The sequence below is a fragment of the Notolepis coatsorum genome, assembly GCF_963971535.1.
Source record: "Notolepis coatsorum genome assembly, chromosome: 14".
NCBI classification, from domain to species: domain Eukaryota; kingdom Metazoa; phylum Chordata; class Actinopteri; order Aulopiformes; family Paralepididae; genus Notolepis; species Notolepis coatsorum.
Genome location: NC_140178.1, coordinates 56,736,829 through 56,759,674, shown reverse-complemented (window position 1 = coordinate 56,759,674; position 22,846 = coordinate 56,736,829). Strand labels below are relative to the sequence as shown.

Sequence of the window (22,846 nt, the reverse complement as noted above, 5' to 3'; positions counted from 1 at the left end):
CAGCGTTAAACTCTGATACTTCAGTTATCAATTTGCACGCGGTCTCAATACTCTATTTGGGGCCAAACGGGCCCTACTTCACCGCACGTTGTATCGTGGGTGAGGCTTCACTTGTGTAACTCGAACTTTAGACTAAGTGCTTCTGTATTCACCTGCGCCGTATTTATACGTTAGGTGAACAAACTAGTACCAGCCCTATTCCTGTCTCGTATCCTTGCGCAGAGCCGTTCATGCCCAGGCATGTCTTTGACGGTGACTTTGAACCAGACCCTGGGGGTATGGCAGTGGCGCCTAAGGGACCGCTGTCCAATAGGAGAACGAAATATTATGGTCTGTACTAGGTTAAAGGGATATTCCGTGTATATGTACAAAGAATACACAAGGGATATCAGACGATATACAAATATTATGCAATATATATCAATCAATAAATATATATATTCGGTTTAATCTGATCCTTCGTAACAACAATCGACTATATCATTAGATCCATAGCTATACTATTTAATATAGTTTCAGCACTGAAAACACCGGCATGTACCCTCATTTCATTACAGCGCTTTCACACACGGCCATACGCCCACAGAGACCTCTGGCGTCCAATGAGTTAAGCATTAAAACAAAACCTCAATACATTGCAACAGCAGACACATTGTAGAACAGGTACATTTCCCATTACTCAAAGATCATCCCCTGGATCCCTCGCACCTCTAAAGCAAACAACACAATGTAATTGTGTCCAACCTCACATGGGGAAAAATAAAGGGTCACAAAAGCATCCCCTTCTACTATGTGGAATCAAAACAGTGTCATAAATCCAACTGAATGGAGTCCAATGTTAATCTACTGCCAACTAATATACTTTTGTACAGTAAAACTGAAATGTTCTCTCCCCCCTCTCACACAGAACCATATGAGGGAATGCATTAATTAATTAAATGTAAAATGTACAGAGAAATGTTTGTCTGAAGAAATCACCAAAATTACCTTTTATCTTTTATTGATATATGAACTGGTATAATTGAATGTTGAATTTTTACAAATTTCTTTTAATTAAATGTAATTGTGACTGTCACACACAAAGGTCTATAAATGTTGTATATAATGGTGTATATGTTTTATAGACATACTGTAGGAAGTTACCCTATTATGGTAACTGGACCGGGTTGCTGTGAATATCAACCCGTCCAGCAGGTGCCTTTAGCACAGGTCCCAGCAGGCAGAAATAATAAAGACGTTTTCCAAAAGTAAATGGGTATTTTATTTATATATATGTATATCCCAAAAGGAAGGGGAATAAAACCCACAATCAAAGTTGACACACAAGGGGAGGGGAGTACAAACAGGGAGAACAGCAAACACAGACAAACGGTAAACAATACCCCTCCACTATTAACCCATCAGGATGGGGGGGGGGGGGGGGGGGGGGGATAAGGGTGAGGCACTGAGACCCAGCGTCACAGTGCCGCACAGAAAATATACAAGCCACAGTACTCCTAGGCTATTTTAGACCCCAACACATGGGGAAAACACAGGGGAACCCTGGGCACATATAAGTGACCCAGCGTCACTTAACATAGGAATAAAGAGACGGTTGGTAAAACCGGGCGAACCACCCAGCACACGATACCTACGCCACAGGCTATTCCCCACACGCATATGAACCCTCAAGTTCCATATGCTCACTTCCACCCACAGTGGAACACGACTGACACAACAATGACAGATCTCATCACTGGCAAAAGATGCCCCATGTGGTCGCAGTCTCACAGGCTTTATCCACCCGCCCCTTGATGATTGATTGTCCTCAGCTGAGATCATCATTGGACAGCAGTCTCTACAGAGGAAGGGGCGGGTGGTACCTTAACACATTGACCGCCATAAACGGCTTACGACGTGTTTGATGGCCATCCTAATTCTGCCAGACCACGCTGTACGACGTTATTGAGATCATATTTAATTTTTTCGTCATGGCATTCATAATTCCGCCACCCAGCCTCTGCTGATACAGTGGGACTCTGCACAACAGTGCAACGCCTCAATACCGCCGCCTGGTGGATGATCGGGCGAGTTACAACCGGAAGTGGATCTAGTGATCTTGGACCCCCTTGAAAACGAGATGGTTCATCTCAAGGGGTAATTCCAAATAAAGAATTTCAATATATATATATCTTGGTGCATCTGGGAAATCCGTCCGGCAGTCACATATCGTTGCGGGACTATAGACACACACTGGCGTGCAATGGATCGATGCCATAACTCAATAATCTATATGATTTGGGCGTTTATTGCGCCATACAAACCGGAAATGGATCTAGTCGATCGACGTCAAATAAGTGGGATCTTTTTCCTCCAGTCTCATCGGCGAACGGTAAGAGGACAGTAACGCTACTTTCAGCTTGATTGTTTATTCTTTTCAATGCAAACCGCTCTGATCAATATATCACCTTCTTTATCCCATAATAAGCATTATCCAGAGACTTTTATTCATCCTAAAAGGGCTTTTCCAGCGTAGGTTAATTATTCCTACAGCGCGGTTGGATGAGAGGCCGTTTCTTCTGGAAGGAGTGACAGGAGAAAGTCCTATTAAGCAGAGAGGTAGGGGAATGGTGGAGATCTCATTAACAAGAGGTGGATTTTCTCCAAATGACAGGGTGGGTTTGTGAGTGGCAGGTGTGTGTGTGTGTGTGTGTGTGTGTGTGTGTGTGTGTGTGTGTGTGTGTGTGTGTGTGTGTGTGTGTGTGTGTGTGTGTGTGTGTGTGTGTGTGTGTGTGTGTGTGTGGGGAAGGACAAAATCTGCAGGCGCTGTGTGTGCATATGTGTGAATTATTAATCAAGGGTGCTGGCTCCACGAACATGCACGCACGCACACACACACACACACACACACACACACACACACACACACACACACACACACACACACCCTTGCACCTGTGAGGCCTCGTCTTTGCCTAAAACTCCCCACATCCTCCCTCCCTCCATCTATCCCTCATCCCTCCATTCAACCCCCCATTCTTCTCTGCTCCTGTCGTCCTTGGTGCTGCCTTCTGCTGGCTGCACAAATGAGCAGAGGAAGCTCAGACACCAGCTGCCGGCTGCCTGTAGCTAGAGGAGAGGGATGCCTGAGAGGAGGCAGAAGGTCAGGGGGGAATCATCTGCTCCGGCTAATTATCCAAGGGATACTGTAGTTAAAAAATAAAATAAAAATAAAAAGGAACAGTCCTGTTTAACACTTTGATTGCCACGCAGTATGCCCATCCTTATGCCCAGTCTGCCAGCGCTGTAACCCTATGGAGATGTTTACCTTCTTTGCAGGGCTATAACTTTTGAAATATTATAGCTATATCGACATTACTATGGCCCATTCAACATCAGGTATCTATCGTTCCAGATGTGGGAACGTTATATTTTTTCATTCATACATTGTTGTGTTAATACCGTAGAGAATATAAGTATGTTTTTAAGATTTTCTGCTGTAATTCCAAAAACGCGAGTTATAGGCCCTGAAGCATATGATAGATTATCGATTGGCGTTTCTTTCCTATACACGCTATATTAAAAAATTCAAATGTATATGATTGGTATACATTATGCTTCATCATGCGTGAAGGAAAGGGGGGAGGGCGTTTATAATTCCTTGATCGTCAGTTATGGCTTTATTTAGTATGGGTTATGTTGAGCAGATGGATTGCCGTGAACTGAATAAACAATCGGGCTGAAAATAACGTTATATTCCTCTTACCGTTCGCAGATGAGACTGGAGGAAAAATATTCCAATTATTTGACGTCGATCTGCTAGATCCATTTCCCGTTTGTATGACGCAATAAACGGCGAAATCATATTGATTATTGCGTTTCGAAAGTGATCCGATGCAGCTCCCAGAGTGCGCAATTCTGAAGACGCCTGAAGACGCCCCCCATTGCGTCACCATCTTTACAAGCGATATGCGTCTTCTCCTGAACCGATGACACGATAGCCCACCTCTCCCTTACCCCGCATGTGAAAACATCACAACAATGGCATGTACAGCTATTGAGCTTGATCTGGCTTTTACAGCTTTACATATGCTGTGCTCTCTCTATCTGTCTGAAGCGGAGCGGGGTTCTGCTGTACACACTCCCAACCGAGGCGCACACACATGCTCACACGCATCTCCCTTAATCCGCATGCAAACCCAGACAAATGAAATAAACATGATACATATATGTCTTATATGTCCTGGCTAGAAGTGTTTATTAAACACCGGGAGTTATTATTAAACAACAATGGCATCAGAGTAGTTGCATTTGTGTTACAGAAGCTATTGAGCTTGATCGGGAGGCTACTGTGATGCAATACACGATACTAACTAGAGATTAGCGTCACATAGCTGGCCTTTTTTTTTGAAAACCCAAGCACATATTGTTCCATAGCGTACGTCTTCAGTTGATCATGACAAATCCTCTCTTACCTTGACGATTAAAAAGCCTCCATAATTTAGTAAATAAAGCTGTAGCCAGCCAGCTAGCATTGATGCTATTCAAAATGCTATCCACATTAGCTAAATAGCTAACCAACTAAATACAATAGACAGTGGTATCCTGAGGTAACGTTATGACAACGTTTGCTAGTCGAAATGACTGGACACTGTGGAATAATATATTGATTCCCCAACTCATGTAAAGACATCCCCCTCCATTCTCCTTTGTCCCCTATCCTGCCCCCCCCCCCTAACTCGTTTGACCTATCATGCGAGTGTTCCCCCCCCCCCCCCCCCCCCCCATTTCACTATATAGGGCTCCTCCCGACAACAATCGATCGTCTCTACCTGGGTCATTTCAGATGATCACCTAGGGCGAGAGCCTCAGCCATTCTCTCTAAATACTATGTGTATATTTCTATCTGTCTGGCTAATAAACCTTGTTATTAACTGGATCTCGGTTGACTGAGAACGTTCTTCAGGATATCCACAATATCCCACAATTGGCGTCTATGAACTTGTGACAGACTCTTTGCGTCCTGGCCCTGCCGTGTTGTTTCACCTATACAGAGAAAAGTGAGTATATAGATGGTCGACCAAAATGCATGGCAAGGAATTAAAACCTTCCCGCTTTTCTCTGCCAGGTGAATGTTACGGTATGTTGTCAATATTGAGATCATGGCTGAGTGAGGGTAATGTGCATTAATATATCTGTATTTGTATTGTGAATCGTTACGGGGGAACGCGTGTACCCCAGTCCTTATCAGGAGGTTCTGAAAGGATTTGCTAGGTTGTTGGAGTGCTATCCCTGGTTAGAGTACCAAAACATAGGCACCATAGGTTGTTGGATTGCTATCCCTAGTCAAGCTGGAGCCGGCTGAAATATAGGCAACAAGGTGAGATACGTAGGCTTATTAAGGCTTGGAAAACGCTAGAAACTGTTCTGTGATTCTTCTGCAATAGGCGGGACGAACGACCAAGAGCTGGTAGAATCATGATAGGATTTACCAGAGTATCGTTGTTCCAAGTTCATAGTTCCAACCTCAGACTAAGCCTACGGTCTCTTCCATTCCTGAAAACGATGTATTCGGATTAGGTGAACCATTATCATCATAGATAGGCGGGTAGATATAGCTACGGGACATTTGTCGCACGTGTTGAGAGACCGTGAGTTTTGGTTAAATGGTGTATTAAATCTACAAGATATCGCTGGTAAATTTCGAAGTTCAGGATTCGGTCGCATGCTTTAATGACGATGTATAGTTATATCAAGGGTATCCAAGCCTTATCGCAGCATGAGGCTGGCCGATTAAATGAACAGCGATCCAATATAGACCAGATATGCACACACATTACTGTTTTTATGTTATTATAATTTTTTTCTTGTCTGTTTGTTTATGTTTTACATGGAACCGCATATGATGCACAGGCTCGTTAATTCGGTTACAAAACACTGGTTTTAGTTGACTTCCGGGCTATTGAGAGCTCGTGGAAAGGTACTGCAATGTGTTATTTCGTGGGAACGCACGAACGTCGCTGGAAGCGATGACGTCACATGGTGAGCGCCGTGAAGTTATGAGTTTGATACGAAGCTATCCGTGGGCTAACATGAAGTTTAATATGCCCGAGGCCGAGAGTGTATGAAATCCACGTTTAGTTATCTGTTTTATTTTTATGTTACTTTAGCGAGATATAAAAGAGTTTTTCCAAGGTTGCATTGTCTCAGACCACCGGAGAAACGCGCCGAGAGTTGCATTGACGACACGTAGCGTGTTACAGCCTCGACCACTAATCTTAAACTATCTTCAACCGAATAGAGGATGGAATGTATTAGATTGAAGCTACACATAAAAAAAAGGGGGTAAATTATATAGTTATTCAATAACTGAACTGAACTATGAGGACTCAACGTGAGCACAACAACTTTCCGGTGAGTATGAAACAAAACCTTGATGCTGCATGACATATCTTCTCATTTACAGTGAATTACAGCTATCCCATATCGCTTGAGTGTTTATGTTTCTTTAACACGTTCACTGCCCAAGGTTAATTCCTTATTAGTCCCTTGAATGCCCAGCACCACTTCAATGTTAGCGTTAATATCGCCCAATCTATGTTTTACATTATGGCTATGTGTCTAATCTGCCCGTCGCATTATCAATGACCCATTTCCAGTCAACATTGTCGAAGCAGATTGTTTTTTTATCGGTTCATTTCCGTTTGATAGCATTTTGAAAAGCACTCGTTTTCACGGAAAATATAAGACATTCTATGATAATCGCCTTTTACTGTAATATTCTAGAACGTTGTCATTTTTCGGCCTATTTATGAATCGTTTTCAAATAAATGCTCGATTATCGATAGTATATGTGTAGGCATGCACGCTCTGGGCGCGAGCCGAAAATCGCTTCTCCTATTTCCTGACGGCGCGGACAGTCCAACAGCCATATCACATAATCACATAAAAGCTTATATATCCGTGAAAACTGATCTGATTATCCTTAGACTGGTAACATAGATTCCTTCCCTGAGATCAGATGGTATCCAAATGGATTATTCCAATTCCTGATCGCCATTTGAAAAAATCGCTCATTTTATTGATCCACCGAGTATAGTGTAAAAACTAGAGGTGGGCATAGATAATTTTTTTTAATCTAGATTAATCTATCTGCAATCCTGGATTTAATCTAGATTAATCTAGATTAAAATTGCCCAAAAAAAATAAAAAAAACCTACAGAAGGCATTCAAAATATGTGTGTTCTACCCAAATAATGACCAGAAGTAAGTCCTTACTTTTTCTTTCCTCCTTATGTTTCTCAGGCCAGGTGGCCCATTACACCATGAGCCCATCTCCCGTTTCCAAAATGCATTACAGACTGTTTGAAAAAGCTGTTTTGCTATGATAATTGGTAATGAAATATCAAAATAATGTTCAATAAGATGTACTTGTGTTTAATAAGTTGTTTTATTCAGAAGTTAACACAAATAAATAATATTACCAGTACAGTACAGTATCTAGCACACTCTCAGGAGCAAAACAGAAAGAATCATTTCAAACTTGAACTATGTGACATGGCCTGAATCAACTGCTCCAGTGGAGTTGCTCAGTGGCCAATGGTGTCAACTGTGGTTGTACTGGGCAGCTCCCAGGTGTGAATGGAACTGTGTGAATGTGAAGCAGGGCGTTCCTGAGAAAGAGCATCTGTGCTCAGCGAACCTGCCCTGGGTAAATAAAGGTAAAAAAAAAAAAGGTTTGATTAATGCGTTAATTATATTATCGCGCGATACTAGTATAGCGTTAACGCAGCACGTTAACGCCGTTAACGGCCCAGCTCTAGTAAAAACACATAATCCCTGCTGCTCTGAAACTCCAGAGTGAAACTGGTAAACGGCGGTTGCATGAGTGAGAAGTAAAACGTGGATCCCGGGTTTTTTTTTCTCATTCATTTTCATTGAGTTCAATCCAAAAGGGTGAATTACCATCTGGGAGACGATAGGGGGTGCTTTTTTCACATCTGAGCGCCTGAGGTAGCTGAATTTCCAACGGAGGACTCGGTTGATGTAATATGATTTCAGATAAAAAAAAATTTAAAAAAGAGAACAAACGAATATTCTCGTGATGGGCATTCAACCCGCGGGGGGGGGGTAAACCCGAATATTCTCGGGCATGGCATTCAAAGTGTTAATGCACACGTTATAAGTCCCATAAAGCTAATCTCAATGTCTGTTTCAGATTAGACCTTATGAGCTTTTCATTTGGAAAAAATTTGACACAAACAACACAGATTATGTTTAAAAATAAGATGTTTAGATCAACAAGCAGGTTATATTTGCTTGAGTTAATGGGTTTATCTGAAGAACCAAGGAAAAATAACTGGCCCTCTCCATTATAAAACATTTTAAATAGGATTCTAATCAATTGGATAGATTTGATCTAAGAGTTAAAGAAAGAATAACAACAACCTTTCTTTAGAGATAATGAATAAATGCAGATAATATTTTTAGATGAGGTCAAATCATGCCTCCTCTTTTCCAGAGTAACATTGATGAGATATGTATATTGTGTGAGATGATGAAATAGATGAAGACTAGATGATGTGTTTTGAGCTCACAATCAAGAAGAACACACATAGAATGGTTTTAGAGGAGTGGGAAATTAACATGTTTTTTGTGTTTACAGGAAGCAAGCAGACAATCAAGAAGACAGACTGATTTGCATTGTTTAGACACTCAATTGTATCACAAAAGACATACCACAGTGAAACTCAAATGATTTGCATGTGAACATGAGATTCAGCTGAGGACAGTTTGGAGCTGAAGGGCAATCGATTGACCGTTCAAAATAAATCTACATCATGTAAATTGTGTTTTACAGGAACAAAGACGATAGCAGACGCTATTCAGAGTGGGCACTTGAAAACCACAGGGCAGGGCAGGAGACAGACAAAGCAATACAAAGGCCTGCACTCTGACCACACGAAAGGGCACGGTGAATGCAATGTCTGGAGATCAGCTTGCCATAGTAAACACTGGTACTTGATGAATGCAGTCAGGAAATTACTCACAAATTCTATTTTTCCACTAACTAAATAACATGCAACAATAAACACTATACACACTACAACAACCATCAAATGCACACAGCACACACATCCACATGCACACACTCACTTTAAACAAACAACACACTGCAGCACCCACTCTCCACACTTTAGATCACCTAAACACACTTTATATTTATTGATAAAGGATTTGCACTACAACTCGTACACCTTACTGTAAATTGTACCTAAAATGTACCTCATTCCATTTCTGCTTTGCACTATATAGTATTGTATATTAGTACACTGCATAGTATATTGTATATTATATGGTAACTCAGACTTCTATTCTGCATCGAACATTGTACATATGTCTATACTGAACACTGTGACCTAATTTTTTACTTCTAATTTACATGCTATACTATTTTATTTCATACTTATCTTGTCTAGCACAGTCTCTGGAGCGTAACAGTAAGAAGCATTTTGTATAAAAGTATTCTGTACTTCTGTATGACAACTATTAAAGAAACTTGAAACTTGAAACTCATCCTTTTAACAAACTAATACATTTCTATGACTGCAAATATCAAACCACCAGGGGGAACACAATGACCATCAGAATGAACAAAATGTACATTTACATTGGTCATTTAGCTGACGCTTTTATCCAAAGCGACTTACAGGTTCTGTGCGACAGGTCACCAGGAAGGGCACAACTCTATCAGCTGAGTAACAATGTTCATCAAACAGTGTTGGGTGCTGCAGTGTAGGTTAGGTTATTGGGACAAGAACATGACAGTAAGGTTAGTTAGGGTTAGATTTATTTTTATCAGTTGGAAGCAGGATAAGCATTTACACAATGATTATCAAAATACACAAGATATATTATAGGATAATTGAATTACTGCTACTTAAGAGTAGATGAGAAAATTAATGATTGTTTTTCATGCAAAAATAACTGGCTGCCTAGATTTTTATGTTTTTTGCTAATATTTTTTGCTAATATGACACATGAGCCACACTGAGATGTGAGGAAAGCCAGAAAAGTCATGACGAGGTAAGTATCCTGAAGCACACCCATCGTACGCGGCCTGAGGTAAGATCAACTTCAATTTAACATCACAGACTATAAAGATAAAGAGCTATTTTGTCTGATTCCATGCAAAGATCGGATCCAAACGATATAACATGCATAATGGTATTACACAATGAATTGAACTATGAATTGAATTAACCCTAAATTATTTTCCTCTTTAGCAGAAAGGCGTTGAATCATTTATGTGAGTTTTCTAAGACAATTTTTATCATCCTCAGATCATAAATTGGTGAGAAGACAGGACGAGTGAGACGACACGTGACCTGAACCATGAACGACAGCAGAGGACCACGAAAAACACCGCCACGGAGCTGCGGACACAACCAGGGCGACGACAACAACCGTGGGAGAACCGCCAGCCCACACGACACAGACGTCCCTAAAGGAAGGGGAGCACAGACAGAAAAGACGACCTGCTGCGCCACCCCGGCAGCCTACGACAGACCAAGGCCGTGTGTCTCCACCGTCCGGGTGGGAGAGAGCGTCCTACTGACTGGCCGCTGCACCGGCAATCCCCCACCGCCTTCGGGTGGTGCCGCGGTGACGAGGAGGAGAGGGCCGACCGGCACAACATGTTCAAGAACACCCTACTGCCATGTCTCTAGGCCTGATGAAGACCAAACCCATGTGGTGGTGGTGGAGAACAACACAGGCTCCAACAAAAGAGTCTGCAAAGCCACTATAGTTCACACGCCCCACTACCACCGGTGACCCTGTGACCTTTGACGAGGTACACAGGGAGTGGATGGCGACCGCCTGGAGGCCCCCTCTGAATAATGAGGAGTAAATGTTTCCGACTACATCGTCAAGAAGACAGACATCATCAGAGAACTGTAGACCAAGAGAAACGCCTAACACACATTGTCCACCTTGTTATGTAATTATTATTATTTTTACTGTCTTACTGCTTGGCCCCACCACACGACAGCCAGAGGACAGCTTGTCAACACACAGGACATAACCAGTTGGTTTGTTCCAAGACACCAAGTTTTGTTTTGATCATTGATAGTGTGCACCACAACAATATACTAGAACAATGCATAACGGTTATCATAATCGCCTTTTATATCAGTTTTTATATAAACCACTAGGTTAACAGTTTTTAAATGTTTTTTTATACATTAGCCACTAGGTTAATGCCTATTTGTAAATCCTGTTCCTGATAATTATGCACACGATTTTGTGTTTTACCCTACGCACTCTGACCACACAGAGACAGTATTCACATGTATTTAATTGGTTGAGTATTAATGATCTTAGCTCCCATTGATATTATCATGAAGACACATAGACACCTAAATGTCTGATTCACGACGTGAGCGACTGGAGGTAAGCCAAGATATTTGCACAACTATAGTTTATGTTGTTTGTTGTTTGATATCAGAGTTGAGGAGAGGACCACTCATTGATAAAGATATTTGAGGGATTATTAATAAAAGAAAAGGGTGATATTCCCACATCTCTGATATCAAAATAACACAGACCTTAGTCCAGTGAATCAAGTCATGAATCACGTATGTAAATATTTCTATTTTAAACTGTTATGCCAACCACCAGATTAAGGATTTGAATTGATTTTCATTCATTAATCCGGTAAACCAACAGATCATATTGGCCAAATGTTCATTATTTTATTTGTTTTCTATTCATTCATTATCTGATAACCAATGGAATACAGCGATCTCATTCTTTTACCATGTCTATTTACTTTTCAATATTTAGCTTGTTCCAAATAATCCTGGTATATTATATATTGACCTCACCCACATTATAAAGAGAAGAATGCACTAACTGTGGAATAATATATTGATTCCCCAACTCTCACGTAAAGACACCCCCCCCCCCCTTCTCCTTTGTCCCCTATCCTGTCCCCCCCCCCCCCCTAACTCGTTTGACAACAATCGATCGTCCCTCCCGACAACAATTGATCGTCTCTACCTGGGTCATTTCAGCTGATCACCTAGGGCGAGAGCCTCAGCCATTCTCTCTAAATACTATATGTATATTTCTATCTGTCTGGCAAATAAACCTTGTTATTAACTGGATCTCGTTGACTGAGAACGTTCTTCAGGATATCCACAATATCCCACAACACACACAGGGACAAGTTAAACATCAATCAATTAATTTATTCCAACAGGTAGTTTGAGCTGCATGTGAGCCGCGGTCTTTCTCTCCTCTCCTTTGGAAACTAATGACGTTACGTTAGCTCGAAAAGCACAGAACCGGCCGACACAAGTTAAGTTGCTAGCAACAGACACTATAACACTTCCGGTCGGGGGTTTAAAAAAATAAATAAACAGGAAAGACATTTATTTTCTAAATTTGTGGCATGCACTTATTATCTTGAGACGTTTTGGTTTTTACGGAAACGAATCGAAACCGAAACAGACCAAAATCGTTTTAGTCTGGACAAGGCCTTAGATGTACTGTAGATATGTAGTGTGTGTGTGTGTGTGTGTGTGTGTGTGTGTGTGTGTGTGTGTGTGTGTGTGTGTGTGTGTGTGTGTGTGTGTGTGTGTGTGTGTGTGTGTGTGTGTGTGTGTGTGTGTGTGTGTGTGTGTGCATGGGTGAGTTGGTTGTGAGGGGCCTACAAATAGCCGGTCTCCCCAAAAGGAAGGCCAAGCTGTTAGCAAGGTACTGCTCAGTATCAGCTATTATAGGAAGCCGCTCAATTTGGAGGAGGCGTTGTTTCCTTTACCCATGATTCATGTCCGATGTGTCCGACAAGTAGTTCAGCCATACTGTATGTAACAGCGTTCTGCCGTCCATGCACTTTGTAACTGGCTGTTCTTTCATACTTTCTGACTGCACTGGCAGTGTTTATGTCCTTTGTATGAGGCTTCCTTGTACTTCTGTTCATGTGGACATAAATAAACATTTCAAGTGTGTGTGTGTGTGTGTGTGTGTGTGTGTGTGTGTGTGTGTGTGTGTGTGTGTGTGTGTGTGTGTGTGTGTGTGTGTGTGTGCGTGTGCGAGAGACTGACCAGAAGGACCATCCATAGTCCCAGGTGTGAGGTCTCCAATCCTCCGGCCCCAGACTCACTGTGATCTGAAACACCTGTGTGTACATCATATGAGCCACCATGCCCAGTAGACCTGTAGGATACACACACACACACACACACACACACACACACACACACACACACACACACACACACACACAGTATAGACACAAAGACAGACAGACAGAAAGACACACACACACACACAGTATAGACAAAAAGACAGACAGACAGAAAGACACACACACACACACGCACACACACACACAGGTAAAAATTTAAGAAAAAGGTAAGACATCACTTGTCATATGAAAAACAATCCATACAACACAAACACACGCACACGGACTACTGAACACACTGTAATTTACCATGGCAATTATCATCAAGTAATTCCATTACATACACATACTTATTACATGGCGTTTTCACATTCGCCGAAATGCTTGATTGTGATTGGTAAATTATTTTTCGATAACCACCGGTGATTATTGTTTTTCGCAGCTGGAGCAATCAAGCCCACTGACACACACTGTTTCAGTGCAATCAGACACAGCTGCCGGTGATAATAATAATCACTTTATTTGGAGCTGACAGAGCTACAGAACAACTGCGTCTGCATTTGATCTCGTCTTGTCGATGGTGTAAAATGAATTAGGTATATTGTTAGTAAGTTAGCCATGTAATAAGCGGGATAATGTATAGCTATATTTGGTCATTGTCGCAAAATAATTGACCTTCACTGACGTTTAAAACACCTCGGCGAGGCGCCTCTGTGTTCTAAACTCTGTGTCGGTCAATTGTTTTGCGACAATGACCTCGTAGCTATACATTATCCCTTACGTAATACATACCAATACACAAAACTACCATTAAACACACCATCTGTCATCAATCGCACTGCATTGGCGCTCAGGTAATTATGATAATTAGTCATTATACTCTATCAATTGATTTAGCATGGCGGCTATTAGTACTGGCTGTCATACAGTCAATGTGAGATAGCAACATGATCAGTCATAAACGGAGCATAAATCAAATGGTAAACAAGTCAATGTTAGGAAATAGCCTTCATGCAGGGCTTGTAAATCATTAGCACGCATTGAAACATATTATGACAGGGACTCTTTGTCCCTTCGCCTGTGTTGGTGTGTGTGTACTGTATATCACGTGTATGGGTATCAGGTTTGCTGTATGTGTGTGATCCACGTGTCTGGATTGGTGCCTGATCAAGTTGGCTATTTGTGTGTGGATTTGATTATGTATGTGTGCAGTAGTAAATACAGTGGGGACACAGATTTACAGTTCTCTATAACAGAGCTATAATTTTCCGTCAGCCAACACCGCAGCTCAAGAAGGGATTCTAGGAAATGCTGTGTGTGTATTAGTGTGTGCACGTGTCATGTGTCTGTGTGCTTGTGAGATCACAGTTGCATGTGTGTGAGCATATGCGTCCATTGTGTATGTATTCAACTGTATGCATACAAATATGTATGCATTGTTCTGTGTGTGTGTGTGTGTGTGTGTGTGACTCCGAGGCAGGGAAAAACACAGCTGCCTACAGGACCAGTTTGCCTGCAGGGTCTGTTGATGGGATACTAAGCATGTTTATGTGTACTGTAGCTGCTGTATGACCATAATGTATGGTCCAAACTTTCCAGCACCATTCTTACTGCCTGCAATATGAATGTTTATACTTGAATATTTATACTTGGACAACTTTTGAATGTGATTTATTTTGTTTACATCTGATTAGTGGTCGACCCATATGGGTTTTTCAATGGCCAATGCCGTCACAGATATTTAGAGAACAGGGCGGCCGATATAATGCCAATATAATTATGTTCTATTGCATCTGATAAAATACAACAATTTAATAATTACAAATGAGACGCAAAAATAGCTGAATTTAAGTTACTGTAACCAATGTTAGCTATATGAACTAGCTAAGCTTAGCTGGTTGATACAAGGAATTGGATATAAAATATTGCAGTATTTTCCCCCTTAAAAATCTGTGAACTTTGGAGCCCTATTTATCCCCTTCCCGGGTAAGCTATCATGTTGTGATTGGTATCACCGGATTCCATCTGCTTTCTATTTCATATGATACCATCATTATCATTCTAGCATTAAAATGTTGCCTGCTAGAGCCCGCAAATGATTGTCATGTCGGCAGGTTGATATCATAATTCAGTATTGGTTTATACCAATATCGGTTTCCCGGCCAATATCGGCAAACTGATATATCGGTTGACCGCTACATCTGATTATAAAGATCTGATGTCCTGAGATCTTTGCTGTGTGTCCACCTCTGAAAATACTTGTTAGGTGTCTCCGGTATTTCATCCAACTCTGTGCCTGTATAGTATTTTCCTGCTCCTCTCTCTCCGTCTCTCTCCGTGACACACATGCACGTTGAGACCAAATTGCTTCCAGATTATGTGGGATTATGATCACAATACAAGCCTGGCCACCCAGGGATGCCATCCGGCTCATCTGAGAGCAATTCAGCAACATTTGACTGAGGACCTTCCACACCTGCCTGTTAATGTGTTCTGGTGTGAAGAATCACACTGAGACAATGTTGAAAAACAAAAACATGTCATTGAGGTGTCACCATAATGTGATCAGTACCTCATCTCACTTTGTTGTAATGATAGTAATCAGCTGTTACAGTAGCAAAGGGTGATACCACCTTTGGGGTAGAGCAATTATTTTACATTTGGGATGTAGTACATTTGGTATGTATGTAATGTCCAAGCCAAACACTAGGGCATTGGCAAAATTCTGTGACTCTTGTCAGCCGCCACATTTGGAGGAGACACTACTTCCTGTATCCCTAGACTGGGACTGGATACATGTGTTGTTGTGTGCATCTATTATTGTTTGTTCAAGGATCTTTGTCTAAATGTGAACACAAATAAATATATGACAATGTATGGCTATGGCATGGTGACAGATGAAGGACTCATACAGATGTTCTTTATGTTTTATGTTGTATTATGGTATTGTGATAATTGGTTGGGACATGTGATGACATGACAGGTGACACATTAACCTGTTCCACACGATGTGAAAATCAGCATAAAATATATACCTAGGTAAATGTAATATTGCTCCACTTCTACAAGGGCTATTTGCATATTCTTGGTATCTAGGTACATCTATGGACCTCAGGGAATGTATTCACAGTGTCAGAAATATTGTGTCTATTACTAGGCTTGCTTAAATTGTGATGAAACAAAGGAGAATATGAATTATGATTTTTCTTTGCATCTTTGACAGTGAATAACACCATGATAATAATGACCAAACTTAAAAAACTGCCACTGACCTTGTTCAGTACCCTCTTGAGATCATGTGTACAAAAAATCTAAGGAAATTAATAAAGGGAAGATGATAAAACCGAAGGTTCTGTAGATAGTATCTACAGAAAAAACATGTGGCGAATTCTCAGGGCCTTCAAGGTATTCAGAGAAGGCCCTGTGAGCCTCAGAAGAAAGAAAATATGAATTTTAAAAATTACTTTTTTAATTTTATTTTTTTTATTTTTTTTAATCAAATGTATTAAAATAGTTTGTGTCGCTAATCTGTTAAAACCGCACAGTTTCACTCGCCATAGTTGTTTTCGACCCATTCACTGCGCATTAGAGCGTTTTTGTACAGGAGAAAATAACAGCCAATCGGAGATTTCTTTTCACAGGTCTCTGGGCAGACTTTCCTCCATCGGGTATTCTAGCTCGACCTGCCCAATAAACCTTAACAGGAGCCCAGGTGTGGAGTGACAGTTTGATCAGCCAATCACATTTGGAGCTGTAGTCAATGGGCGTAGTCTTTTAGATGCCAAGGTATTCTAGAGTCTGGCTGCGTCGGCCAATCAGAGCGCAAAACGGCAAACGCGGACTACCTTAGTGAACTATCAAGCAAGACAACACGAGACAAACTGAAACATGGCAGCAGCAAATGATACCGTCGATGTTGTTGCAGATTTATTAACAGTTCCCTTTTCAAGAAGAACATTCAATGAAAAGATGGACATTGTCAAAAAAGGCCGCCCAACCCCAGAAGGACTGGAAATCAGCCAGGCATCAAAGGCCGGTTACGAGCGACATTTCCAGGCTAGCAATTGGGAACGGTACCCCTGGATGACTGGCTCGATTTCACGGAAGAAGCTTTTCTGCTGGGAATGTTTGTTGTTTGGGACCGACAAGGGTGCGTGGAACTTTAGAGGCTTCGATAACCTTACCTGTTTAACAAAGTCTGCACAAAAGCATGAAGGCTCGGCAAGTCACCTTAAGGCAACAATTAGTCTGAAAACATTTGGAGACGCAAGGATTGATTTACAGCTGGATGAACAGAGACGGAGAGAAACAACGATGCACAACGAAAAGGTCAAAAAAAATCTGGAGATTTTAAAACGGCTCATACACTGCGTGGTTTTCCTAGGGAAACAGGAGATGGCTTTCAGGGGCCATGATGAGAGTGGAACATCTTTGAACCGGGGGAATTACCTGGAGCTTTTGTCATTTTTAGCAGAATATGATCCAGCTTTGCACTACCATCTGACCACTTCCAAGGTATTTATTGGAACCTCAAGTCAAATACAGAACGATTTGATAAGTGCTGTTGCTGATGTGATGAATGACGAAATTAAAGAAGAAATAAGGAACGCGTCATGTGTAGCTCTAATGCTGGATGAAACGTCCGATGTGAGCAATGCTGCACAGCTGTCAATTGTTCTTCGTTATGTAACAGACGGTGGCGTAAAAGAGAGGTTCATTAAATATGTGGATGTGTCGGGGGGCAAAACAGCAGAAGAGGTTGCAACCCTGGCTCTTAATTTCTTGGAGGAATATGCATGCACAGATAAACTTGTGCAGTGTTACGATGGTGCACCTGTTATGGCCTCGGGACTAAACGGTGTCCAAGCCAAAGTGAAGGAAAGGGTCCCCGATGCGCTTTTCATACACTGTTATGCACATGTCCTTAATTTAGTTTTATCTCAAGGTGTAAAAAAAATTCAAGAATGCAAAATCTTCCTCTCACACCTGTCTTCCATGGCCGCGTTCTTTACTAAATCGCCCAAACGTACGCAAGTGCTTGACCAGATGTGTCAAAGGCGACTGCCACGAGTTGCACCAACTAGGTGGAATTTCACATCAAGATTGGTTTGTACTGTATTTGAACAGAAAGATGCTCTTAAGGACGTGTTCCAGTACATAGTTGACCACCATGAGGAATTTGACGATACTGCTACAGGCGGTGCTGATGCTCATATATCATACTTGAGCACCTTTGAATTTAGCTTTTTAATTTCAACATTTTACGAAATGTTTTCCCATGCAGATGTTCTTTTTGACATTTTGCAGAGCAAGTCATTTGACATGCAGTTTTGTTTGGCTCGGGTGGACGAGTTTTGCATTCGCATTGAGGAGCAGAGGCCACGTTTTGAGCAACACTATGACGAGACAGTGAACACCACCGGTGTGCCACCTGGGCGCAGAGCGTCCGGAGATCCACGTACATACTACAAGAAGGTGCATGATGGCATTATTGACAATATTCTAAATCAAATGACAACTCGTTTTAAAGATCACGAAAAGCTTTCATTCCTTTCCCTTCTGGATCCCACGCAGTTCACCATCTATAAGAAAACGTTCCCTGAAACTGCTTTCACAAGCCTGACTGACAGCTACGGGCCGCGTTTTGACTTGCCACGGCTGAAAACCGAACTCGGTGTCATGTATTCTATGGCAGATTTTCAGGGAAAGGACCCATCTGACCTTCTTCTATTTCTTCAACAAAAAAAACTCAGTGAAAGCATGAAGCAGCTATATAAACTGACGTGTTTAGTTGTAACTATCCCTGTCACCACCTCAACCGTGGAAAGGACATTTTCTGCCCTCAAGCGCATTAAAACATATGCGAGGAATACAACCGGACAAGCCCGACTCTCTGCATTATCCTCCATGTCAATTGAAAAAGAAATGCTCCTGGATCTGAAAAGGACTGATCAGCTGTATGACCGGGTCATTGAAAAGTTCACCCAAACGGACAGGAGGATGGATTTCGTCTTCAGGTGAACCACGTCAAAATGGTGAGTGAAACAAATTAATTTATATTGATTATATTGATCTGCCGCTGCGCATTTTATTTCCACACAAATATGTCTGTCTTGAAATATTGGCTGGGCTGCTGTGCGTTTCATTTGGTAATTGACTTGATCTTTCTTTGCATACCGTAACTTCCCTCTAAGCACAATTTGAATTGTATTAAAATAGTTACATTTGTTTTGTTGTTGAGTCACCATGCATCTTTAATAATGACAACTCGCTGGGAGGCGGAGATCGGCATTGGTTTCAGCGATCACGCAACGTTGAACCACACGATAATGTTGCCGTCTCTCTCTGCTTTCTCAATTCTTCGCTTGATATAATTAATACAAATGTCCAATATAACGGAATTCGTTAGCTCATACAAATGTGATTATAACAGACTGCTGTTTAGTGTCGGGCCGACTGCCCACAGAACGGTCTATTTTATTTCAAGTCAGCAGCAGCAGCACGGAGTATCGAGGGACTTATTTTATTTGGAATATAATATTAATAATATATAATATTATGAAGGCCCGGTTAACTCCGGTACGCTTCGCCACTGGTAGATACAGTACTGAATTCTCCCATCCGGACCAATGCAATTTGAAATATTATTATAGAATATATGCTTATACATTACCTTATTATAGCCAATTCGCACATTTATATATATATACATATATTATCTTGGATTTAGTATCACCAGGCGTGCATAAGAACAGATAATGATATCTACTGTAATCTAGTGTACTTTTTAATTTTCCCCACAGTGCAACCGTTATGAAACTAATTGTTCCTACATGCTAACAATAGGGAGGAGAAACTAACTGCATTTCAATATTTGTCAAAAACGTTACCTTTTGTGGCTTATTATCGCGAATAATAACAGTTATTGACATAATTCAACTAATTCAAAAATTCCAACGCTGGTCGACTGTTGTCCAACGACAACGCTGATGTCCTCTACGAAATGGCCGCAAAAAGACTACAATTCCCATGGTTCAAAATTTCCATTTTCGTTTCAAGCTTGGAATGGACGATCGAAAATAGAAAACTTAAAACTATCTTTTAACACTTTTAACCTATTGCTAAACTAACGTATTGATGATAATATACATTCTACATGCTTTTGTGACATGTTAGTGATGTTAATACTTGAAAACGTTTGATTTTAAAATCGCAAATTTTTTGCATCACTATCTATCTATGATCATAATGTCATTTAGGGGTCGGTACCGACCCTGGGGGGTGGAACAAAAGGAAAAATCTGCATAAAACCAGAGGCATCTTAGCATAGACTCTGGAACTCTACTGGAGGGATGGAACCCGGGGTGCAGTCGTAATATCAGAACTGCCTGGACGCCACATGCACGCGTGCTCCCGCGCACGCGCACGCACGCGCATACATGTTCCCTCGCGTCTGCACAGACCAGCTCAAGCAAACCCCCCACAGGGCTTGTATTTTGGTCTTGCACTTCTCTTTCTTTGGTATGCTATGCAAAGGCTAGGCGATAAGTGCCGGGTACTTGGCGCACGGCGCGACAGTAGAGTGAAAGTTGTGAACACATTTTTGTGTGCGCGCGCGTACACATCCGTGCGCGCACTTCTGCTCAGCGAACTGCTAGGATGGCGTGGTACAGAGTGGTACCACCACTGCATCATTGGATGGAACTCTACTGGAGGGATGCAACTCTACTGCAGGGATGGAACTCTACTGGAGGGATGGAACTCTACTGCAGGGATGGAACTCTACTGCACTGCAGGGATGGAACTCTACTGGAGGGATGGAACTCTACTGGAGAGATGGAATCTACTGGAGGAATGGAACACTCTTCCAAAAGGTATTCCCTCATTTGGTGTTTTGATGATGGAGGTGGAGCGCGCTGTATTAACATGTCGGTCCAAGATCTCCTGTAGGTATTCAATTGGATTGAGACCTGGTGACGAAGGCCAGGACATAATGATTCAAATCATTTTCATACTCATCAAACCATTCAGTGACCCCTTATGCCCTGTGGCCACTCCCATCAGGATAGAGATGTCTCATCATAGGATGAAGGTGATCACTCAGAATAACTTTGCATTGATTTGCAGTGACCCTTCCCTCTAAGAGGACAAGTTGACCCGAACCATGCCAGGACCCCCCTCCACCCACAGCACAATTGCCTTAATTGTATCATGTTGTACACCTGTATGGAAGCATCTGCATTCATTATGTTTCTCCACTCATTTATTCAGGTTCTTCCTTTCATTTGTCACCTGTCTGTACATGCTATTGTTGAATGGAGCTACAGTAGCATTATGCTACATTCTACATTGTGTGTTTCCCAATTATAGGGGGAGGTTCATATGTATGTGTGTGTGTGTGTGTGTGTGTGTGTGTGTGTGTGTGTGTGTGTGTGTGTGTGTGTGTGTGTGTGTGTGTGCGTGCGTGCGCACTGACTGTAGCAGGACACACCAGGGAAACCAACGTGAGAGGGCAACTGGGCCAGCAGACAACTCCAACCCTCCCAGCGTGGGAAGGCAGCTGGCCTCATCCAGCCCCCAAACAGTCAGTAGCAGTCATTACTCACTGCTGTCTGCAGGCCGTACGCCTACAGCGCTCAACAGCCCCAGGCTACGGGAACCATGGCCAACTGAGGCATGAAAACAGGTACCATAGAACAGGGGGTTTTATAGAACCATATAACATTTGGCGGTAACTAGTACTCTAACGCATTACTTTTGAAATTCCGTAACGCAGTTACCGTTACTGAATGGTTCGTTACTGCGTTCTTTTTATGTAGATTGTTAGCGAGCGTTAGCGATCCAGTGCAGTCCTCCTCTCCTGTCTGTGTGTCACTTCACCGGGACACGCTGTGCTGTGGGCGATTCTGATCAATCTGGCCAGTATCACGTCTTCTTGTGTTATCCTCTCTCCATCCATTCCTCTGCGTTGTGTACTTTTAATGGTCCTGACGTCTCATACACTGGCTGATATAATCCTTATCTCTCCCCGTTAGTGCAATCCGCAAACCATAATAATTCTCCACCTTCGTAAGAATTCGACAATTTGACACAGCGTAATACCTTACAAGGAAAAGCGTTGTTTATTGATATAAACAGAAACCTCAGCCCAGATGTTATCCGATTGTATTTTCATTGCTATCGTCTCTGCTGTTATTCAGTCCAATAGTGGTCAGGCCTGGTCGTTAGCCTGAACCATCCTCGCTTTAGCCGAAGCTAATGATGATGTGGCATTCTTCCACCCCCCCCCCCTCCGCGATGAGAGGAGAGAGTCTCTTCTGGTTTCTTCCCTCTTAGTCTCAGTCAGATCTTAGTCTGGCCCTACCCGGAACCACCGTCAGCTTTATAGGATCTTCGTCATAGCTATGATAGCCCGCCCCTCTTCTGGTTGCCATGCGACATGCTGTCATGACAACTGCTAATAACCTTTCACACATTTCAAAATGTTTCATTACTGTCAAAAACCTCCATCGCGCTCTGCCTCTGTGCCCACACTCGCTATCAGCTTGTTCTTACAAGGAATGTCAACATTCGACCCTGCTCAGTGTGGTGCTCACAATCACCCTGCTCGCTCTGAACCACCATCTCCTGCTTCCACCACCGTCAGCCTGCACATTTCGACCCTTTAGATCA

The 22,846-nt window shown here is 42.0% G+C and overlaps 1 protein-coding gene across 1 annotated transcript in view; it reads right to left on the bottom strand.

Moving 5' to 3' along the window:
- Nucleotides 1–22,846, bottom strand: part of gsg1l (gsg1-like) — a gene marked incomplete at its 3' end in the record, with an annotated part of 314,655 nt that overhangs the window by 53,235 nt on the left and 238,574 nt on the right. The window contains exon 4 of the mRNA XM_084329478.1: nucleotides 13,092–13,203. Coding sequence (XP_084185604.1) covers nucleotides 13,092–13,203 — 112 coding nt within the window. The remainder of the gene's footprint in view (nucleotides 1–13,091; nucleotides 13,204–22,846) is intronic.